General features: G+C 41.8%; 5 protein-coding genes across 5 annotated transcripts; 3 read left to right on the top strand and 2 right to left on the bottom strand.

Moving 5' to 3' along the window:
* Nucleotides 1–4,741: 4,741 nt before the first annotated feature.
* On the bottom strand, nucleotides 4,742–6,686 carry LOC108058313 (phenoloxidase-activating factor 2). Its single transcript, XM_017142969.3, has 2 exons — nucleotides 6,421–6,686; nucleotides 4,742–5,878 (listed from the first exon to the last, which is right to left on the bottom strand). Exons 1-2 carry the CDS (start codon nucleotides 6,637–6,639, stop codon nucleotides 5,033–5,035), a joined length of 1,065 nt encoding a protein of 354 aa, XP_016998458.2. The 5' UTR covers nucleotides 6,640–6,686; the 3' UTR covers nucleotides 4,742–5,032.
* A 3,651-nt stretch (nucleotides 6,687–10,337) lies between these two features.
* On the bottom strand, nucleotides 10,338–13,059 carry Nnp-1 (Ribosomal RNA processing protein 1 homolog Nnp-1). Its single transcript, XM_017143046.3, has one exon. It carries the CDS (start codon nucleotides 12,943–12,945, stop codon nucleotides 10,897–10,899), a length of 2,049 nt encoding a protein of 682 aa, XP_016998535.2. The 5' UTR covers nucleotides 12,946–13,059; the 3' UTR covers nucleotides 10,338–10,896.
* Nucleotides 13,060–13,437: 378 nt separating this feature from the next.
* Grx3 (Glutaredoxin 3) lies at nucleotides 13,438–14,433 on the top strand. Its single transcript, XM_017142968.3, has 3 exons — nucleotides 13,438–13,749; nucleotides 13,819–14,081; nucleotides 14,150–14,433. The coding sequence occupies exons 1-3, from the start codon at nucleotides 13,540–13,542 to the stop codon at nucleotides 14,325–14,327; spliced, it is 651 nt and encodes a 216-aa protein (XP_016998457.2). The 5' UTR covers nucleotides 13,438–13,539; the 3' UTR covers nucleotides 14,328–14,433.
* A 730-nt stretch (nucleotides 14,434–15,163) lies between these two features.
* Tap42 (immunoglobulin binding protein Tap42) lies at nucleotides 15,164–16,575 on the top strand. Its single transcript, XM_017142963.3, has 2 exons — nucleotides 15,164–15,398; nucleotides 15,457–16,575. The coding sequence occupies exons 1-2, from the start codon at nucleotides 15,276–15,278 to the stop codon at nucleotides 16,483–16,485; spliced, it is 1,152 nt and encodes a 383-aa protein (XP_016998452.2). The 5' UTR covers nucleotides 15,164–15,275; the 3' UTR covers nucleotides 16,486–16,575.
* A 508-nt stretch (nucleotides 16,576–17,083) lies between these two features.
* LOC108058369 (DET1- and DDB1-associated protein 1) lies at nucleotides 17,084–17,808 on the top strand. Its single transcript, XM_017143063.3, has 2 exons — nucleotides 17,084–17,223; nucleotides 17,302–17,808. The coding sequence occupies exon 2, from the start codon at nucleotides 17,319–17,321 to the stop codon at nucleotides 17,646–17,648; it is 330 nt and encodes a 109-aa protein (XP_016998552.2). The 5' UTR covers nucleotides 17,084–17,223; nucleotides 17,302–17,318; the 3' UTR covers nucleotides 17,649–17,808.
* Nucleotides 17,809–18,336: the final 528 nt, after the last annotated feature.

Below are 18,336 nucleotides of genomic sequence, written 5' to 3'. Positions count from 1 at the left end.
TACGTATTCACTCTCATTCATGGCATTCTGCCTTCCACTTTATATTTGGGTGAACATTTCTGCCAAGCGATTGTAGAGTTTGCAAGACAAATATGCAAAGAAAAAGGTGCCCAAGTGGCTGGGGCAAACAGTTTTGTTTGCTAAACTTTTGTCATTGAGTACGCTCAACAATAGCAAACCAATAGCCAGATCTTGCCAACAAAATAGTTTCAAGATAACAAGCCAAATGCTCTGCCAAGAAAATAAACAAAAATGTATGTTCAAGTTAATGCAGAGCAAATATTAAAAACAACCCAAAGATAGACAAATTAATTAAGTTAAAATTGGAGTAAAATTGAAATGGCAAGTAAATAAATACAAGAATCTCCGGTTGAACAGGAGACTCAACTCTGTTATTCAATTCTAAATTAAATATCAGTATATTAGTTGTAGTAGTTGGCCAGCTATTATGAAGATATATACAGGTAATTGTGTAAATTGCCAAATAACAAGAGTAAACAAGGAGATGAAAATACAGAAGTACAAGTATTTGGCAATAAATACGAACCTCCAAGAAAACCCCAACTCATGGCAAACACTCGAGAGCATTGGCTGCTGCACCTCAAGTGAGATTAAATAAAACTGCAAGAAAATTGAAATGAAAATTCGGCAAAGCAAACACAAATTCGAGACAAGTTATAGCAGCATCTATGAGATACTTTCACCCCCGCTTATATTTCATTTATACAGATAGAACCCACTTACATATATTTGCCGGCAACTGTGGGAACTTCCACGTCGAATTGCCGCTGTGGCAGCTTAAGTTACTACCAAGCCATCTCCATCTCAGCTCCCACCGATATTGCCCAGGCATAGGCAACTTAACTTTGATGAGTTTGCAAAGTAAAATTCCGGGAAGAGGGGGGATTTGCAATAAGAAATAGCGGACTTACCTTATCCACCGACTCGACTGCCGTGTGCGGTCGGGTGTGCTTAAAATTATGATTAAAATAACTAAAAGGATGGGTTCGCCTCAGATTTTGACTGCTCTGAGCTGCAGCCAAGGAAAAGTATTAACATGGATCCGAAAACTAATAAAACGATTACGGAACATACTTGTTTGAAAAGTCGCTGGGAAAATAAAACCCGTAGAGATTACTATAAGTACTATTATCATGTGGAAACTTTACCAATATTTACTAACGTGTATCTTATCACATTTGTTGTAAATCTAATATTGAAAGCACAATTATATTATTAAATATCATGCTAGATTTATGAGTAAGATTACAAATATACCTTTCCTTAAAGTATAAATAAATAGTTTATTTTCAAAATAATATTTTTAATATTTCCCTAAAATAAGAATAGCTAAAAACTTCAAAAGAAAAACGATAGTTATACCCGTTACTCGTAGAGTAAAAGGGTATATTGTATTCGTGCAAAAGTATGTAACAGGGAGAAGGAAGCGTTTCCGACCCCATAAAGTATATATATTCTTAATCAGGATCACTAGCCGAGTCGATCTAGCCATGTCCGTCTGTCCGTCTGTCCGTCTGTCTGTCTGTATGAACGCTGAGATCTCAGAAACTATAAAAGCTAGAAGATTGGCATTTTGCATGCAGATTTTAGGAGTTCCTACGCAGCGCAAGTTTGTTTCAAAATGGTGCCACGCCCCCTCTAACGCCCACAATCGCTTATATACGATTTTAAAAATTTTAATATTTTGGAAAAGTAAAAATGCAGTTTTATTGTGTTTATCAATACCTATCGAAATGTAAAAGAAATTTTTCAAATCGGACCATTCGTTAAAAAGTTATGCGTGATCAACGTTTTCTATCTCTATCTCCATCTCCCTCGCACTCCCTTTACCTGAGTAACGGGTATCTGATAGTCGGGGCACCCGACTATAACGTTCCCTCTTGTTTTTAATTATATTTGTTTCGAAATCTTTTCTATTTTAATCATAAGATCCCTGGCCAAATGTTTGTTAATCTAATTTAAATATATCGATCGAGATCGAGTTCCCATTTCTAAGCCCCATTAACTACCAATAGCAATGGTTTTTCATCCAACCATCATTTAGTGGAAACCAGCAGATATCCGTGGAGAAAACCAAGTAGCATGCTTCCAGGCATTTTATTAATTTCACTTCATTTTGATGCTCTCCCGTTATCCTGGGCAGAGGATGAGGACAATGATGTCTGGAAATGGCTGGCAGCACTGCGGGCGCACATCTGCCGGATGCGCGGGTTGTTTGGTAATTTCCTTAACGGAAGTGCATGCAGTTTCAGGACCCAGAACCGTAATAGAAGAAGAGGAACCATCCTTATCCTGGTTGGGCTGTCGGCTAGAGTCCGACTGAGTTTGCCTGGTCAGTAGATTTCGGATTGTCAGACTTGTTCCTGCTGGCGAGTGGGCTTGAAAAATGTGTGTGTTCGAAAATTTGCTACACAAATTTCCGCAGCAATAAAAGATTAAAATACTGCAACCATGAGCATTGTACGCTTTCCACGGCTAATTTTCAATTGATTAAGCATTTTCGTGGTCGGCACAAAGCCACAAAAATCTTGAAAAGTTGCAGTAATGACGATAATGACATTTATTGTGTCTTTACAAAAACAAATGTGAACAAAATTAGATAAAGAAGATAAACCTTTAAAAATTTCTATGAAACACTTTAAAGTAGCCTAGTTAAAATAACGCATATGCAGTTATCCCAATCTAGCACCACCTCTCATTAACAGTTTTAGTTTTTAAAATAGGTATCATTGCGACTGCCGGATGTCGAGTGCAAAGGCTTCAATGGCCCATGACCATTATGCTCAGAATGAATCGGAAGCACAATTAGGCTGAGTGCCAGGGGCGTGGGCCCAGGGAAGTGAGTGCCACAAAAATTCGCCCTAAATTAGAGAACGGGAAGGGGAAAACCATCAAATGCAGAGACCACAAGTCTGAGACGATTCCGACATAAATTCAATAGAACGATGGCAATAAGTGCATTAGCAGCATATTTCACAGATTGGCAGACACGTCGCTAGATGTGGTTCTCGTGGCCAGCGGAGGAACCAGCCAAGCACACCAGACCGGTCCAAAACCACCCAGACGATGGCCAAGACCAAGCAGTAAGCCACAAATTGCATGAGATCATAAATATTTCAAGCATAAAGTACAAAATATGCAAAAGTTTCCTATTTTCCTTTAACGTTCTGTTCGCTCTGGCTATTTGGCCATTTCCATTTCCATTGCCAATGCCACTGCAGTTGGCTGCAGAGCTGTCGATTTGTCCTTTTTAGTTCGATAAAATGTCAAACTTCCGCTCCTTAAACTAGCCTAGCTTAGGTTACCAAAATTCATTTAATTTTAATTAACATTATTTGATAAATAATAACAAAATTGATTCTTGTTAAATTTAAATTCCCTCATAACAATTATGTAATATTTAATTTTTTTTAAATTTACCTAAAATATATACCTAGAATATTTCAACAATTTACCTACAATTATTTAGTAAACTAAATAAGGGAGAATTTTACCTACAATATTTTTGTAAAATTAAATATTTCTACCTAGCAATACGTTTTTCTATTTCCTTTTTAAGTTGATGCCATCACTGGTTGCTGCTGGCTATTGCAGTTGGCCAGATACGAAGGACGTCAAACGGAGTAAGAAAAATATATTGCTAAATTCTCGCACAGGAAACGGCAGCAGGAGCAAGAGCAGCAGCAACAGCCAGCGGGTGGAATGGACAGGACAGGACCCTTCCGAAGTCCCTACTCCGCAGTCCTCTATTCTCCATCCTCCGTCCGATTCCAAGTCCGGTGTCCCTTGTCCGCTGTCCGGCACGTGCACTACGCCAAAATGGCAAACGGAAGTTCAAAAGAGCAAAGAGCATGTAACGATATTTCGGTTCTCTTTTCTGCTTTTCCGTGTCGTATGGCCATGCGATTGCGGGCAACAAATTTGCAATAAGCAATTTTTCAATTTTCAATTTAGGCAGAAGGAGGAGGATATGCAAAACAGCGGCCACATATCGCCCAGCCATAATTCAACGCGAGTTGCCAAAATCCGAAACTGCCCAAAGGACAAATGAGAGTCCAGCGAGTGAGGGACCCAAACCGTCGGTCTGGCGTAAAGCGCTATTAATTAACAACGGACGCTGTTCTAAAGGATGAATTAATGATTATCGACACACACACACTCTTAAAAAATACAAAAAGAAATTGCATTTGGATTAGGGACGAGAAAAAAGATCAATCGAATTGTTGGATACAAAGAAGAATCGATGTGTGCCCAATAGATAGGCATAATACCGCAGACATTCTTTAAAATTTAAAAATTATTAAGTGATTTTCATAACGATATTATAGCTTATTTTTTATTTTCCGGCATCGTTGGCCAATCACCAGGGCAGCCAAAACGAGCCACATAACGCATGCCACATATGGATAAACGGCGGCGGCCTCCGCTTCACTCAGCTCCGAATTTTTCAGGACGAACACAAAGTTCCTGTAGTTCTCCTCGCACTTGGCGCAACCATTAAAGTCCACAGCCACAAAGTCATCCTCGTAAGGCTCTTCCCTGGAGATTATTTTGGCACTGGCTAGAGGAAGCCAGAGGCCCATCAGCAGCAAAAGTAGTTGAGTCTCCATGGGTATTGGAGGCCAATCCAGGTGTGTTGCCATCCACAAAGCTGAACGATCAAACCTTTTCTGGGGCCTTTTATAGGCAAGTGCAAAGAAGTCACATAGAAATTCCTGGATTTTCCCAGCAATGAATAGGTTTTATTGTGAAGAGGAAAAAATTAAGTAAATAAACATTAGAAGGATTACACTGAAAAATATATTTTTGTAAATTAATCTAAGCCCGTCAAAATTTATTTTCTATAATTAAAGTGAATAAGCCAAGTGCGGAAATCAAAAGATAAGTTCCTAATTTACTATAACAAAATTAAAAACGATTGTAAAATCAATTTATAAATTATAATGATAAAGAAAACCCAGAAAAGTTTTCTGTTATATTATTGTTTATTTATCGGGTCTTAGGGATCATTTTACACCATATACTGCCGTATGTCGAGATCGCGTTCCCTCAGCTTGAGATCGATCCACTGGCGGTACAGCTTGACGTTCGTGTAAATTCCCAGAAACTGTGGGCCTTCGCAGCGAGCTGGTCTGGTTAAGAGGCCGGCCAGAAGGAATCGGTCGTCGTGGCCGGACAGAGGGCACATCAAAGGCACTCCGGTCATGTCCACATCGCCGCAGATGAAGTCTCCCTTATCGCCGCCGGCGCACAAGAGGCTATCATTGAGGGCGTGGCGTCGTCCCAACAATCGCAGCTTGGTCCTGCACTGATCCTTTGGCAGGACATAGAGGGTCCATCGCTTGGGCAGGATCGCTGATCCCCCAAAGTCCCCTTTCTGCCAGCCGGAAATATAGCACTGACTGTAGTTGTACGCCATTCGCGGGGGCGGCAGGCAGATGGGCTGAACATTGGGAGCCAGCAGAAAGGGCTTCTCCTTGTCCACCAGGAGAACAGCCACGTTGTTGGCCATTGGCATTTGGGTGTAGTTGGGATGCACCAAGGACTCAGCCACCGATCTCTTCTGGTGCGCCAGAGGTTCCAGCTCCACGGCCGCATCCCATTCTCCAGCCACCAGACGAAGCTTCTCGGCTTCCACACTCTGGATGCACTGAGCCGTGGTGATCACCGCCAACGGAGTGATGAGAGCTCCACTGCAAAGATAATCATCCGCCCCGTAGACCGCCACCAGCCAGGGAAACTCGCCGAACTTGGCCTCCTGCTGCTTGTAGCCCAGCGGGCGTAGATAGTACCAGAGATCATGGCGACCCCCACATGGCCAGTTGGGTGCCTCCGCAGGGAGTTCTGGTGACGAGAGCTGTTGAATTTAATTTAATTAATTAATTAAAATTCTGCAAGTATTTATTAGTTGGTTGCCATAGCAAAACTAATTGTGAAAAAAACTTAACAAAGGTTTTTTTTAATAGAAAAACTTTGTAAAGTGAAAAACATTTTGCACAAACATTTTAACACTTCAGCTAAGGATAAATAATCTTTTTACGATAAAAAAAATAATGGCTTTTTAAGGGATTTAAATTACAAACAAATATGTTGTCGACTGTCAACTAGGTAAAAACAAGAGAGAACGCAATAGTCGGGTGCGCCAACTATTAGATACCCGTTATTCATACACTATATCGACTCGGCTAGTGACCCTGATCAAGAATATATATACTTTATAGGGTCGGAAATGCTTCCTTCCAGCTGTTACATACTTTTTTCACGAATACAATATACCCTTTTATTCTACGAGTAACGGGTATAAAAATCTTAAAGGGATTAAAACGAAATGGTTTTCAATTTCTTCTAGCTTGCTTTCACTGCCTTATCATTGTATATTTTTTGCAGTGCTCTACTCACTGTATCTTGAATATTGCAGCACTTTTCCATATAGTGACAGTTCTCGTCCAAAGTAGTCCTACTACGATCCGGATAGAATTTTCCCTCAACGGTTAGGCCCTCGTTGCACTGTTCGTAGGGCACACATTGCTTGTCCGTCCCACAGTTCTTGAATGCCAATATCGAGGACGTTAAGGAGCCCCAAAGACATATCACCACAATCCAATCCATAAGACCCATATCCGCGGATTCCGTTCCTGAACAATTGCCGTGCACTTGAACTGCGCAACTGACCGACCGTTGGCTTTTATAGCCTCGCCAAAGTTCAAGCCGTACACCCAGATTTGATTGGGTAAAAAATAGATTGCGATCCATTAAAGAGCTAAAAATAGTCGGCATTACGCTGGGAAAAAGGGGCTGGACCTGGAGCAATCAAATAAATGATTCAGGCGGCAATGCACGCAAAAAAGTTAAGCATTCCATTTTTGAAATTTTTCTAACTTCAGAAAATATTAACAAAGTAATGCGTCACTTAAGTTGATACAAAAATAAATTTAATTTTTAATAAATTCCATTAAACTTAAAGTTAAAAAATGTTAATGATTTTTAAGTCAAAAAATATTTTAGAAATAGTTTTGTAAAATAAAGAAATTTTATTGAAAGTTTTTCATTTCAGTTTAGTTATTTTAGTTCTCTGCAAAGGGTAACCAACTACACAGATGTACACACTTGTGTAAGTCACCTATTAAACTTGTTAAAGTTAAAACAGTTTATATTTTGTAATGTATTTCAAAAAAATTTTTAAATAAATTATCTAAAATATAGAACTCTTTTTGAAAGTTTTTAGTTTAAGTTCAACTATTTTTAGTTGCCTGCAAAGGGTAACCAATTACACAGATGTACACACTTGTGTGTCACCTTCCTCAGTCTGCCGACACTTCCACGTATCCATATCCATTACCGAGCATTCAATTGGAGCGTCCAGGGGACAAAGAAGTCTGGGGGAGGATGCGGATCAGCTGCGCCCTGGTTCAAGCTTTGCGTCATATCTTAATGTACAATCGTCGCCTAAGTGCACGTAAATTGAATAAATTTTCGACAAGTTTTAATACACAAGACATGCAGACAAGAACACAGCATTGAAAGGAAAATGAGGTGGCGACAAGACAGGTTGGGTTTTTCCGTAGGGAAATAGTTTTCCAGTTTCCCAGCCGTTCGATAGACACACACAACTCAAGTGGAGTGCCGTGTGTACTTGGACATACAGAAACACCGACTTGTTTGGCTGGGATTTACGCAACTTAAACAGATTGTCAACAGGAATTGTGAAGGATGAGAGCGAATCGAGTGAGCTGAAGTGGGCTACCAATGCCAGGAGGACAAAACATGCGTCAAATGTGTAGAAAGTTAACGTGTCCTGTGCCTGCTGGTCCTGTGCGAAACTTAATTTGTTCAATCGTGTTGCAACACTTCTGAACAGATGTTATCCTCGAGGAAATGAATTCTGTTATTGTTGCTGGCCATCAACCACTTTAAACAGATTTATGAACATGTCACACCTCCTCCCGTTTCCCCTCCATCCGCAATCGATTCCCATTTTGCGGTGGCAAATATTCAATTATTATGAAAATTTATTATTCAACCAATTGTGTTGGACGGATCGGAAGTTCATTTTGCATGGATGGGATCAAATCTGTTTGTAAATTGTGTTGTGCATCCGTATGAATATCTTTTAATTCACACCAACCGCAAAATGCAATAATCAAAAGAGAAAGAGATTCATAAAAACAACCCTATAGAATTGGAATAATTATAGCAGGATAACTAAAATGAATAATACAATCAAATTAAGCCTCAATCTAGTGAAATCCAATAAAGAGTATTTATTGAACTTTGGTTTTATTTAAATAAATAATTGAATACTATTTTTCCAGTCCGAAATTGTTTGCATATTTATTTATCATTGTACTTTATTATTTATTTAAAAAATATTTCGGTAAAAGTTCTTGTACACAAAATAGATTAACCTATCCTTTTTTACTGGCTCTCATTGGATTGAGTGGCACTTTTTAACATTCGAGCATATCACATTTCATAGTGAGCCAAACTTAAAATCATTGAGCTTTTTCGTTGAGTTTCTAAATGTTTGTCTCTTAGCTGCAATTGCATGCGAAGTGCTCTCTTAAATGCAATTTATTTAACTCAACAGCAAGAGGAGTGAAAGTGTACAGAATGTGAAATGTAAACTCAAAACTCAAGCGCTGAGCCGAGTGAGTAAAAAAGGGAACATTGAGTACAACCAATTTTGTTGCATGCGATGTGCTCTCTCAAATGCAATGTAGTCGACTACATTTTCTGACTGTAAACTCAGGACTCAAACTGAGTAAAGGGAGACAATTTGGACAACAATTTAATGACCTAAAGGAACTTTAGATTAACACTATTGGAAAGAGGAGAACTATATGTTGGGACAGTCAAAAACATTATAGAAAGAAGGTGAAAGTTTATCACTTATACGCACTGTTGCCTTCGACCAAAAAGGTTTTTTAATATAGGTGGTATAGATTTAACCTGTGCAGTTTTTTGCCTTCCTTTTTATACCCTTGTAGAGGGTATTATAATTTCAGTCAGATGTTTGCAACGCAGTGAAGGAGACGTTTCCGACCACATAAAGTATATATATTCTTGATCAGCACCAATAGCCGAGTCTATCTAGCCATGTCCGTCTGTCCGTCTGTCCGTTTCTATGCGAACTAGTCTCTCAGTTTTAAAGCTATCGCGATGAAACTTTCCCGAAGGTCTTCTTTCTATTGCAGGTAGTACATATGTCGGAGCGAGCCGGATCGGACCACTATATCTTAAGGCTCCCAAACAAATATAAGAAAATTCATTGTAACTTTGTAGGAAGTAGGCGTTTTGATTCTTGACTACTTAAAAACAAAATTGAAATAAATCGAAACGCTGAATCTGGAATCCCTGGAACTACACCGAGTGAGTATTCTTTTATCTACAAGGGTATATAAGCTTCGGCTGGCCGAAGGTAGCTTCCTTTCTTGTTTAAACCAATTTTTAAACAAATTTCATAATTTTACAAGGTTTTTTGTGAGAACGATTTTTGTCTATTTTTTTAAAATCCAACTGTCATACGTGTCGTATAAGTAATTTTTTTTAAGGAAACTTTAAGACCATTTCGGAACGCCTAAATTCCAAATGTATGTATCGATTACGAACAGTGTTTTGGAATTGTGAGAAGAAAAATTTTAATAATAACATTTCGATTTCAGATATATCCGAAATGTGACAGATTTGTATGCTCGCTACTTCTTAAACAAAACAATTTAATAAATTACATCCTTTAGCGAAATATAGTGCATTCTATCCTAAAAAGTAGAGCAGGGACCCTCCTTTATCTATCCAAAAAAAAAACCGATATTATTTTTATTGGATTGCGAGACTAATTTCAACATCTCAATAAATTTGATGTTACGAAGTTATGTCAAATTGGTGAAGAAACCTTTAGTATTTTAGTAAGTCTTTGCTTAAAGCGGGAAAACATTGAAGACTCAAAAAAAATTTGTTTAATCAAAATACCAAATAAGTATAAATTCCAGGGACCGTAAATAATCATTATTTGAGATTTTTATTTTAAAAGGCCTACTGAGGTTTTTACAAGTTTTAATCAACAATTTAACTGGTTTTTATGCACTTTATAGACATGAACAAATAACAGATAATTTGCTTTCCAGATTTGTTGAAATGCATATACTTTGTGGACAAGAGTAAAAAGAACGTTATTTTTGACGTTTAAAACAAAATATCACAGTAGTCTTTTTAAAATAAAAATCTCAAATAATGATTATTTACGGTCCCTGATAAATTCTACATTTCTTCAGCTCCAACTGTATTTTCCACCACAGTAGAATATATTCACCTTCGCATTTCACTTTACATATACTACGTTTGCTTTTATTTCAATATCAACTCAGAGGATAGCTTGAACATAAAATGGCCTACAAGCAAATAGTACATTAAGTCGTAATTGTAGCTACTATAAGTATAAGGGGTTACATTTAGTACATGTCTTATGCGGATCTTATGCGGGTAGAAAATAATAAACCTTACAAATTGTTTAGCCAGCGCAGCACACAAAGCATGCAAATTTCAACCGTATTGGAATATTGAAAATGCATTCGTAACTAAACTAAGGCTTTTGAACACTTTAAAAAAGCAAAATATCGAACGGAAGCATGAGTATAATCAATTATAAGTAGACTTGTTATAAAACCAGCATAAGACATGTCTATTGTGGATGTGCTAACTTAATCTCCAAAGCCATGTCAAGAAGTGGGATTGTGTTTGATGTGAAAGCATTCCCTCCTCATCTGGCGACAGGAGCGCCGGTTTGCAGTCCCTCTGGGGTTATACCATTAGAGCACCAAGTCCACATTAATGTTCCTCATCCTGTTCCGTTTCCAGTTGCAGCCACTGGACGCAACGTCACAGCGTGTCGTTGAACAGCCGCTTGGCTCCCTTGAAATTAGGATGAATCGGACCCGGCAGCACATGCGGCTTGAGGGCGCTCTTGCCGGGCAGGCGATCCGCGTCGTAGGGCAGCTGCGGCGACAGCTTTAGCTGGCGGTAGTAGTCGCTCTTGGGATAGGAGCAGTTGCTCTTGGTCATAATCCGCACACGCTTGGCACTTCCCGGCTGTGGAGTGGCGAACTGCAGTCGCGCCACCTGCTTGGGCGTCGATTTCTGCAGCTTGCTGTTGGCCTGCTTCAGTTGCAGCTTACGCGAGGGCACAAAGATCTCCTGCTCACCAGTTTCTAGAGGAGCTTCCCAACCGTTCGTTGGCTGCGGTGCGGCGGCGGCTTCATCAGCACCGGTGGCCTTAGTTTTGGGTAGCTCCTCCTTCTTGGGCGTAGGTTGCTCCTCTTTCTTCGCCTTGGACTGCTCTTCCTTGGGCTTGGACTGCTCTACTTTCTTCGCTTTCGGCTGTTCTTCCTTGGGCTTAGGCTGCTCCTTCTTGGGCTTAGCCTGTCCTTCCTTTTTCAACTGCTCATCTTTTTTCGGCTTGGGCGTATCGTCCTTTTTTGCTTTCTTTGCCTTTGGCTTGGCTTCTTCTTTCTCATCCGCTGTTGCACCCGTCTCCTTGACGTCCTCTACCACCCAGGCATTGTTTATGCTTGAACGCACCTTCGCATTGTGTTTGACCTTCTTCTGGAGCTCCGGGGGCAGGGCCTTGCCAATGATCTCGTCGTAGTTGTGCTCGTCCACCTCCTCAAAGTTAATGGACTGAAGTAGACGCTTGCGCTTGGACTTGTTGAGCTTCTTGAGTTTCCTGCCGGTACCGAAGACCTCATCCTCCATCTCATCGATGGCGGCCACCTTTTGTTCCACCATCTCCGCCAGAGTTTGACCCTCCGGCTTGGGCATGGTGCGCACGCCAAGTGGAAACTCTCCGCCCTTGTAGGTCTCAAAAATCTGGATGAGCTTGCGCAGTCCCTTGCGGCGCTTGCTGTTGAAATCGTTGGTGCGCAGCTGCGTCTGCAGCTCGTCCAGCACGCAATCAGCGTTGAGCGGCAGCTCTGGCATGTGAACATCCACGTTGCCCGCCCGCGGATCCAGCGACGTGGCCCGCGGCGGCTCCTCCTCGGCGTTGCCCTCGTCATCCTCCTCGTCGAAGCCGGAGTCCAGTTTCTCGATGTCATCGATGGAGGCGGTGGGGAAGCCCATCAGCTTCCAGGCATTGTACTTTTCGCTGTACTCGCGTCCCAAGTCGCTCTGGTAGAGAAGGTGATAGAGCACCCTGGTGCGGCACTGGGCCACCAGCTTGGCATCGCGCTGTGTGGCCACGTAGGTGACGAACGGACGCAAGAATAGGTTGACCTGGGCGGCGGTGATCTCGCCATCGGCCGCCTTGGCCAGCTCCTCGAAGAAGACGTCCAGATAGTGCATGGTCATGCCGCGACTCTTGGGCTGTTCGGACAGCACCGAAAGCTGCATGCTGCTGTTGAAGGCGCCAATCAGTTCGGGCGACCACTTGCTCTGCTTGAGCAGACGCAAAACATAGCGCACCATGCGGCGGGTGAGCATGAGGAACTTGTCCATGCGCCACTGGTCGATGCCGAAGTACTCCTGGCACATGGTGCGCATGAATGCACTAAAGTAGGCCAGACTGCAGGCCGTGTTGCCATCGAAGCTGTCTATCATTTGGGCCAACTGCTCGGCCAGCTCCTCCTGGACCAGCGGCTTGTCCGACATCCACATGTTGTAGTACAGCCCCTTCCAGATGCGCATGAAGTCGTCCTCGGTGAAGGGGAAGGAGCTGCTGGCCCGCAGCTTGAACCACTTGCGCAGCTTGCGAATCTGGCGATTCCGCTGGGCAAGATCATTGCAGGCGAGGGCACGGACGATTTTCACCTCCTGGGCGACCACCATCACCTCCTTGGCCACCTTCGGCAGCGTCGCCGCGTCCTCCTCCTCCTCGGCCTGGATCTCGGCCGCCTCGGCGCTGCGCTTGACTGGCTTCTTGCGCGTCACCATGCTCCGGCTAATTCAACTTTTGGTTGCGTTGCGAAAAATAAGAGAGCTGTGTGTATATTGAATACGGCCTCTGATGCACGTGTTGCCGTTGCAGAGATGCCAGAAATCGATAGCCTATCGGTGTTGCCAGAAATGCAAAGTGTGAACTATCTGGGCCGTTAAAGTTTTTTCTAGAAATAGTTTTTAAAACTTTAGCCATTTAAAATATAAGATGTAAAATTAGCCAGAGTCTAACAGGTTTTCTTTAACAATAAAATATTCTTTAATGCAGTTTCTATGGGAAACATTCAACCATTTGATAGTTTAGGAAACACGCATTATCTTCCGCGTTTTAATTCTAAGTAGGTCTTAAATCTAGAAAAAGATGAAAATTCGGAAAGCGAATTTAATTGTTTTAAAAAACCAGTTCCCATAAATATGTAGCTATATGGTTCAATTTAAAAATAGCTACTTCTGGCTTTTTTCAAGCTGCCATCAATTCCACATTCCCATTTTTCAAAACAGTCCGGCAACGCTCTTCCCAGCTGATAATTCGGCCTGCCTTTTATAAATTTTGCTATTCAGGAAAATTGAGTTAGAAAAATCAAAGAAAACATGCCCGTGGTGAACGTGACGGCTGCCGAGGAGTACCAGAAGTACATAAATGGGGACAAGACCACAGTGGCGCTATTCGCTGCCGACTGGGCGGAGCAGTGTGGTCAGGTGAAGGACGCGCTGGAGGAGCTGTCCAAGATTACGGGCGAGAAACTGCAGTTCATCAGCCTAAATGCCGAACAATTTCCAGAGATTTCTATGAAGCACCAGGTGGGTTTTGGGTTTTGGCGGTTAGAAAGGAGAAAAGAAAGGTGCTAACCTATTTTCCAACTCATCCAGATCGAAGCTGTGCCCACAGTGATCTTCTTCGCCAAGGGCTCCGCTGTGGACCGCGTCGATGGAGTGGACATTGCCGCCATTAGCACGAAATCCAAGAAGTTGGCCGAAAGCGCCAGCAGCGCGGCGGCAACGGGACAAACGCTGGAGGATCGGTTGAAGGCCCTGATCAACAAGGCTCCTCTGATGATCTTCATGAAGGGCGACCGGAATGGACCGCGCTGCGGCTTCTCCAAGCAACTCATCGCCATTGTGAACGAAACAAAGTACGGTTTTTATGGCTTAACTATTCTTTTTCTTTTTTGTTAATTGCTAAATCCATTTTTAAACTTAGCTTACCATACGAGACCTTTGACATCCTGGGCGATGAGGAGGTGCGCCAGGGCCTGAAGACCTTCTCCGACTGGCCCACCTATCCACAGGTGTACGTGAAGGGCGAACTAATCGGCGGACTGGACATCATCAAGGAACTTGTGGCCAACAAGGAGCTCGAGGCCACGCTCAAGGGCTAATTCCATCGGACTGCGACCCAATCCATCAGACACTTTGAACCAAGAACAAATTTTTTGCCAAGTCCTTAGACTTTTGTATAGTTTAATAAAGGATTTTTGCCAAACAGTTGGGTTTATTTTCTTTTATAGGATTTGCTTCTTAAATTGAATTTCCTTTGCAGTATATATTTTGAAACTAGAGATTTGAAAACATAACTATAAAGAGTTATTAAGCAAAAATGTAAGGGGGATTCCCTAAACTGTTGAATTGCTGAATTGTTGAAAATTCAACAAAAAATTTCAGCAATTAAGGGAACGACCCAAAATGGTTCCTGTTGAATTTTCAAACAGCTGTTATTTGTTGAAAAGTTTCACGGAACTTAAAGCATGTAAGCATGATTTATTATTGCTAGTTACTGTCTAAAAGTGTTAGCAAGGTAAAAAGAACCACAAATATGCTTTCTAAGTTGATTTTAAAATAAATAATGCGTACTGGTGATACTAAAATGTTACAGAGTTGCCACGACTTTTAAAAAAAGGTGACAACTCTGGCTTTTCAGCAATTCAACAAAATTTTCAGCAGCCCCGAGGCTGATGAATTGCTGAAATTTCTGAAAGTTGACTTTGTATGGAACAGCTGATTAACAGCTGACCAAAATTCAACAATTCAGCAATTCAACAGTTTAGGGAATCCCCCTGTATTTTTTTTAAGCCATAATTTATTTAAATCAAATATTACGAAATGGGTAAACAATTGGTTAAATTTATTTTAAAATTTAAAGTTTGGAGTAATTAGAATTAATGGATGTTTTTAAAAAATAGCTAAACTTTTATAAATCAGCCCTGGTTTCGCTTTTGTTTTCCATCCCTATAAAACAGCTGTTTCGCGTCGGCTTCCAAATTATTTTCGCAACGTTACTATTATTTGTAAAAATTCACATACAACCGGAACTAAATCAGTATTTATAAATGGCTGAGGGCAATACCGCTGGCGGTGAGGACCAGAAGCTGTCGGACATATTCTTAAGCGGCTGGAACATCCTTGACGAACTGGAAGTCACCGATCTGCCCTTCAATGGCAGTGAATTTCAGGTGTGATATTTCACATTCCGGCTAAAACAAGCTATAATCCCTAAACTCTAATCCATAGAACAAAGTGAAGACGGCAATGGGCCTTTTCGAGCAGGCCACCGTCATCGTGAACCAGGTGAGCATGTTCAGCGCCAACGAGCTGATCGACGAGGTATCCACGGAATCGCTGCCCTTCATGCTGCTGCCCTACTTCCTGGGCAAGCTGACCACTAAGATCAACAGTCCCACCAGCACACAGTCCATAGAGCTGGGCGAGATCTACTTCAAGGACCACCTGCAGCGCTGCCAGGAGTACGAGCTCTGCGGCGCTCCAAAGTCCCAACAGGTGGCTAACCAGGCGGATAACCAGGCTGAGAAGAGCGAGCAGCGGGAGCTGATGGAGGCGGCCTTCAATAGGAACGACAAAATAGCCCAGTATCGCCGGATGAAGGAGATCGACGAGTATATGGCCAAGATGCGGGATGCGGTGAAGAGCAAAACCGCCGACGACGAGGACAAACGCGCGTTCTTCCTCAAGTATTTGGACAAGAGCATCATTGACTCCAAGCAGGAACTGGAATCGCTGACCATGATGAAGCAGCTGGCGCAGATGCGTCTGGCTAGGATGGCCGGTGGCGAAGCGAACGACAATGAAGTGGATTCTTTTCGCCAGGGAAGTCAGCCCCCTGCATCCTCCACTTCCCGCAGTCATGGTCACGGTCACAGTCACGGCCCAGGACACCATCATCATCATCAGCAGGCCGCCAAGCCGAAGCCCCTGCAGCCCTTCATCATCACACGCAATGCCACGCAGAAGGCGGTCTTCGGTCTGGGCTATCCCAGTTTGCCCATCATGACCGTGGATGAGTTCTACCAGCAGCGCGTCGATGAGGGCATCTTTCCCGACGAGGAGAAGGTGGCCAAGATGAACCAGGCACAGGCCATTGCGGCCGCCCGCGATCCCAACGAGCAGGAGGACGAGGAGAAGGCCGCCGAGGAGCTGCAGGCGGAGCAGGACGATCCCGAGTATATAGACCGCATGCGGCGCATGGATGAGTACAAGGATGTGGTGCGTCGCGGGGACGGAAACCGTCATAACCGCAGTTAAGAAACTCATTAATACATTATGTACTTTTCTAAAAACTAATAAAAATGGATTACCCAATGTCTGGTTTTAAGCCATATATCCAAGAGGAAACCTAAGTGTATTCCTTATTTGTACGATTAAAAAGGGAGTTTTTTTTAATAGGGTTTGATAAAAGTTTGAGTGCAGGGCTTAAGTATTATTAAGGTGGATTCAAAAATTCTAAATATAATTAAAATATTGGGTCAAGCTGGTTTTCTTGCCTTTCTGGCGAATAATCATTCCATTTTCTATCTCTCTAATTTGATATTTACTTAGAAAATTTGAATAAAAAATTGGTTATCATTAAAAAGCACAAGCACATTTCTTGGGAACTTAATGGATGAAATCGGAAAACAAAGCTTAAAATAAGTTTTTTAACACCTAGTTATTAAATCATTAGAAAGCGTTCTTAATTGTAAGAATATTAAAACTTGCCGAAATAATACAAATAATACATTTGTCAGCATTTTATATTTATAAAATAAAATAAATGCAAAGGTTAATTAATAAAAATCTAAATAACAATTTATCCCTGTAAAAATCGGATCTAACCCACCGTATCAGTGCTTCAGAGTTTGACATTAGAGCATTTTGCAGCACTGGTTGTCATCGCAATAACAACAACAACAAACCCGAGGCACACATAAATTGTTATAAAGAAAAGTCGTATTTAGGGAGATTGCTCCTCTGATAAATACTGATAAATCAGCAAACATCGAAGTAAGGCAATTGGAAATACATAAAAGTGCGAGTGTTTTACATTTACTGTGTTTTACATTCACTTTCCTGACTCCGCAGCAACTTCAGAAAGCAGAATGTCTGTAAAAGATTTCATCAAGGGTCTGCCCATTCACGACTCGACCAATTTCACTCATTTGAGCAACGAACACGGAATTCGGACATCGCAGAAGCGTGCATCCGTCTACCTGCCCACCGAGGATGAGCATTCCGAGCAGCTGATCGTGATGGACAAGCGCTGCGTCCTGCTGCGCTACCTCACCCAGCAGTGGGACAAGAAGACGCTCCAGCGGAAGCGCGAGCACGGCGGGGAGTCGGGAAATGGCAACGGAAGCACCTCCACGCCCAACGGCAACGGCACCAACAGCAAAAAGCGCCCGCGCCTCGACCCCAACGAGCTGAACTGAGCGGCAGGACCTCCAGTTTCCAGGCTCCAGCACACCAAGGACATCCCCCACAGCACTCGAGCGCCCACGAGCTTCGCCACCACGAGTTTCTCTTCATTTACCTAAATATATTCATATTTAAATAAAATACACTTAGTACAAAGGAGTTGCAGTCGAACAGCAGTCACAAGTCGCTTAAAAAAATATTTTTTACCTTTCTACGATGAAGAATCCAGCTAAAGAAAAGGCCTTCAGCATTTTTTGTAACTTGGAATTCTTCCAAATTATCATATTTAAATGCCTATCGCCTAGGTGATAACTAATAAGTATTTCTTAAGTTTTCTTGCTAGAAAATATCAACTGCAAAGAGATCGAGTTCAATGTTTTTGTTTACAATAATGTACATGCGCCTAGGTTCTTATTATCCATGTTTTGTACTTATCTGGGCGTTTAAAAGTCTGCAGACTTTCTATGAAATTAAAATGTATTCTAATTAACATATTTAATGTAACAACCAACAAATATTCTTTATAAAATGTGTACTTTCCTCACAATATTTACCCACTCTTTGAGATAGAAATTATTGAAAATAATGTACATGCGCCTAGGTTCCTATTTTTCATATTTTTTTCTTATCTGGGCGTATAAAAGTCTGCAGACTTGCTATGAAATTAAAATGTAATCTAATTAACAAATATTCTTTATAAAA

This window comes from Drosophila takahashii, chromosome 2L, assembly GCF_030179915.1.
Source record: "Drosophila takahashii strain IR98-3 E-12201 chromosome 2L, DtakHiC1v2, whole genome shotgun sequence".
Lineage (NCBI taxonomy): Eukaryota > Metazoa > Arthropoda > Insecta > Diptera > Drosophilidae > Drosophila > Drosophila takahashii.
Note: the sequence above shows the minus strand (reverse complement) of the source record. Positions and strands in the feature narration are given on the sequence as shown.